General features: G+C 55.5%; 2 protein-coding genes across 2 annotated transcripts; both read left to right on the top strand.

Annotated features, from left to right (window-relative positions):
- Window positions 1–1,202, top strand: Z520_01446 (uncharacterized protein; the record flags this gene model as incomplete). The annotated part of the gene is made up of 2 exons (XM_016771964.1): window positions 1–219; window positions 306–1,202. 2 exons carry the CDS (start codon window positions 1–3, stop codon window positions 1,200–1,202), a joined length of 1,116 nt encoding a protein of 371 aa, XP_016637103.1.
- An 812-nt stretch (window positions 1,203–2,014) lies between these two features.
- On the top strand, window positions 2,015–3,805 carry Z520_01445 (uncharacterized protein; the record flags this gene model as incomplete). Its single annotated transcript, XM_016771963.1, has 1 exon — window positions 2,015–3,805. The coding sequence occupies one exon, from the start codon at window positions 2,015–2,017 to the stop codon at window positions 3,803–3,805; it is 1,791 nt and encodes a 596-aa protein (XP_016637102.1).
- Window positions 3,806–4,379: the final 574 nt, after the last annotated feature.

Raw genomic sequence — 4,379 nt, 5'->3', positions numbered from 1 at the left:
ATGTCAGTGCCTTCTGACGTGCACAAATCCTCAAGGCACGGTCACAGTCCTGCGGCCAACGCTGGCCAGCTCTGGGTCAAGTTCGGGCGGCGGACATACCACGTATTCGGCTTCAAGAGAGGGTACAATTTCACACTCTTCATCGTACTCGTCGGGGCCCTCATGGGGTTTGTGCTCGCTCGGTTCCAATACTTGAACATTGACGGCATCTTTTTGAAGGTACTTTCTTCTTGCCTGAACCCTGAAAACGGCCCCATGCCGCACAGGATCCCAACTGGAGACTGACAATGGATGATGATATACAGAAAACGATACCAGGAGACGCAATCCACTATCAATCAGGCTACAAGCGGATCGGGATCATCCTTCACCTCGCCTGCATCCTCCCGGCCGGGTTTTTGGTGTGCTTTCAGTTCGTGCCGGCGACCAGGCACCAGTTCCTGCTCTTCCATCGTCTTAACGGCTACACCATTATCCTTTTATTGCTGACCGGCACCGCGGGAGCATTCATGGTCATCCCCATCGCCGGAGGCGGATCACCATCTACCCAAGCCGGGCTCGGCCTGCTGGGAACCATGACCACACTCTCCGTTGTACTGGCATACATCAACATCAAGCGCTTGCAGATTGATCAACACCGGGCATGGATGATCCGCACCTGGGTGTACGCGGGCAGCATCATCTCGGTACGTCTGGTCCAGATGGCGGCCAATACCTTCATCGCCCAACACCAGCAAGGGCATTGGTACGATGTGCAGACGTGCGGTGATATCTGGAAGCAATACACCTTGTACGGCGCACCGCCCGGGGCGGGCAATCCCACCCCCTATCTTTACCCAGAGTGTACTGCGCCGAACTCGAGCGCACCGGTGGTTATCAAAGCCAATGTTCACGGGCTAGGACCTGAGTTCGTCACCGCCTCGTTCCACTTGACGTTCGGCATGTCGGTGTGGATTTGTCTGGCGGTCCACGCCATCGGTGTCGAGACGTATTTGAAGCTGACCCCGGCGGAGAGTGAGAGGTTGCGACTAGTCAGCTACGAGAGGCAGGTCGAGGCTGGATTCAAGCATCCCGGCCGTGCGGGCTTGACCGTCGACAGGTTTGGGGATGTTCTGGCCCGGAACGACGCCATTGGCCACCCCAGCAACCCCAGCCAGAGCTCGACCGAGCCGAAGAGCGCAGCTGCACGAGTGGACGAGTGAGAAAGGCCCCTGGGGTTGTCAGTGTTCAAAAGTCCAAGTTGTTTTGGCATTATGACCGCGTCAGCCTCATTGCCCGCACAGAGTAGGTCTCAAGAAAGCCACAATCCTGGCTGGCAGCGTCCACAAACGACTTATCAGGGAAACATGAGCATAGTGTTGCAGGGACTGCATGATACCATGAGACTGCCCATGTGGCGCGCAGGGGAGGTGACTCCAAGAGTTTGCATAGGCGAACATTCTCATTTCCACGGCTTTGTTTCCCACGTCTGATACAGATTGATCTACTACTAGCTCTCAATCGAAATGTCATGTTCCAGACGGTCCACGACACAGTCCTCGATGGTAAAGCTGGACCTTACCTCTGCACCGACGGAAAAAATTCTGATATAAAGGAAGTCCAGCATGCATACCAACTCGAGAGATCCAACCACTCGTATTCGGAATTGAGCCGCCAAATCAGGCCCCCCAAGCATAGAGTTCGGCCGGTCTGTCTCCTGAAGCGAGGAGTCATTGCATCTGGTATATCTGACTGGATAGGCCGGGGGATCGGCTTTATGCCTATGCCCAAGAGGGAAGCTTCAAGTTCAAGTTCTTAGGCAACAACCACATCTCCTCGGCCCCAACTTCATGGCCTGATTTACCGCTGTCTGTCGACGATGGCGACGATTCGCATCGATACAGACACAGATTTACCGACAGCCTCACCTGGCAACCGGGCACTCTTGTTCCTGGACATGCTGGGTAGACTACACACTGGTCGAAGACATCGACTTTTGCACAACGTGAGCTAGATACATATCTCTCTTTCGAAGATGGTCTACGCCGGCCCCTCGCGTGGGTGCATGACCTGCAAAAGGCGCAAGGTCAGGTGTGACCTCTCCCGCCCTCTGTGCAAAAACTGCTTGAAGAGAAAGGTGCCGTGTCCCGGCGTGCCAGAACAACCCGGCATACGGTTCAGAGACGAGACCGAGACGGTGATTCAGCTGTTCCAAGCCGCCAACGACAGAGAAACCGCCGAGGACGACGAGTACGAATACCCCAACGCCGTGCTCCCCTGTCTCGGCGAGGACGAGAACTTTGTCTCGCTGTGCTTCTTTTCCCACAACTATATGATGGGTGGGCGAGGCGTGCAGTCTTCGCGGGGGCTGTTTGAGCATTTGATCCCGTACTATCAGCCGACTGATCCGCATTCTTTGATCTCAGTTGCGACTGCTTCTCTTACTGCAACCATGCTCTCGATGTGGCGGGGCCTTGCGCCAGATTCGTCGCTGTCGAGACAGTATTACGGTCGCGCCATCGACCTCTTGAAGGACACCCTCAAGTCCCCGGAGGGATGTGAGTCTGACATGACCTTGATCGCCATTGTCGCGCTACAGTTCCGCGAAGCGCTGATTGCCCATCGCAAGATGGTCAAAGTCGACGGAAGCCACCAGAAAGGCGCATACGCCATGGTCACGTACAGAAAGAGCAAAGGCTTCCGCAATATGGCCTCCAAGCGCATCTTGCAGGAGGTGCGCAGCACTATGGTGTCCGAGGCAATTCGGACCCGCCGACCGGTCCACATAGACCCGGCGGTGTGGGACGACGACGGCCCAATGCCGTACAACCCGGCCAGTGACCTCGATAAGATTGCAATCGATCTCGCCAACCTGCAGGCTGTGTTTGAGCAATACAAGTCCACGCTGCAGGCCGGCTTTGCCAAGGGTCAGAAGTTGCTGACTGCAAGAGACCTCAGCATCATAGCGTCGTTCAGGAGGACGGCGGCCGCCATTGACCAGCGGCTGCAGATCTGGGCAGATGCGCAATACTCGTTCTACTCCCCCTTGCGACTGGCAGCAGATGAAGTTCCAGAATCGGTCAGAAGGGCAGGCCTGTATGGTGCCTTCTGCAACATCTACCCGTCCGTCCAGATCGCGGGCGTGTGGCACGCGTACACCAGCTATCGGCTGATCCTCCTCAGAATGACGCTCGGTGCAGACCAAACGGTGTGTACCACGCCGAGAGAGAATGACGTGCTGCTCTCCTCCGAAGGGGAGGCATGGAGGACATGCGCCGAGGAGACTTTACAGCGATGCGTCGACGAGATCTGCGCCGCCGTCCCGTTCCATCTCGGGAACCGCACCGAGCCCGGGTCCATCCACGAGCTGTCGAATACAGCAAACATCGAGTACCCGTGGCCTTCGCTGGCGGACAAAGACCGCTATTCGAATCCGTGCAGTCCGGCCAAGGAATACGCCCGAGACCACAACGTCGTGCCCTTGACTGCAGATGAGCGCAAGCGCCAGAGCCTCTGCATGGGCGGCTACAACATCCTCGGACCCATGGCCTTTGTCCTGGGCTTAGCGGGAGAACCTCTCGATTTGACCGGCGTGCAGAAGAATCCGAGCACGCTTGGGTCGTTGCTCCGCCCGGACCAGATCCCCTGGCTTGCCGGACAAATGGGCAGGGCGTTGAAGCTCCATCGCACGAGGAGACCACAACAACGCAGCGCTCCTCTGGCAAAGTCGAAACCCGCAGCCACAGTAGAGAAGAATCAGGCTGACAATGTCGCTGTGGATGTCGTCCGGGTGAAAAGGTCCATGAAGTATTCCTTTGGTGTTTGAGACGTTCCAAGTGTATGCGTATAGACCACCAGGTCCGCCTTCGACAAGAGACTGGAATCAACAGTCACTTTCAAGTTTCTCAAATGTGAAGTACTACATACATAGTATAGTGCTATGTAGTATACGTGGATCTGAGAGTCTCTGACGTCAGAAGAATGGCGACGGGGAAAGCGCACTCCTACCCTGCCCGGTGCGGCCCCAAACCTTCCTCAATCTTTCGGATCCCGTTCACCTGCAGCTCCCTTGTGCATTGGGCGTAATCGCGCAGCCAGCGATACATGCGTGCAGCTAAAACAGCTTTTTCCTTCACTCGCACTACTACTACATAGTACATACTATAGTACTTAGTAGTATATAGCGCCAGACGTATCACGAAATTCGCTGATTGTGGACTAGCTGTGGCTTTAGACTTGTCAATTCCCTGCATATGCTCAACCAGAACTGAGTCTGAATCAACCCGGTCTAGAATCTGTCTAAGTCGCTTCGATACTAGGTACCGTCCGATTCTGTTTGAGAGGTTTGGCTCGATTTGAGAGGTTTGGCTCGATTTGAGAGGTTTGGCTCGATTTGAGAG

Source organism: Fonsecaea multimorphosa (assembly GCF_000836435.1).
Source record: "Fonsecaea multimorphosa CBS 102226 unplaced genomic scaffold supercont1.2, whole genome shotgun sequence".
NCBI lineage: Eukaryota > Fungi > Ascomycota > Eurotiomycetes > Chaetothyriales > Herpotrichiellaceae > Fonsecaea > Fonsecaea multimorphosa.
The sequence above is the reverse complement of the archived record's forward strand: the minus strand, read 5'-3'. Positions and strand labels throughout refer to the sequence as shown.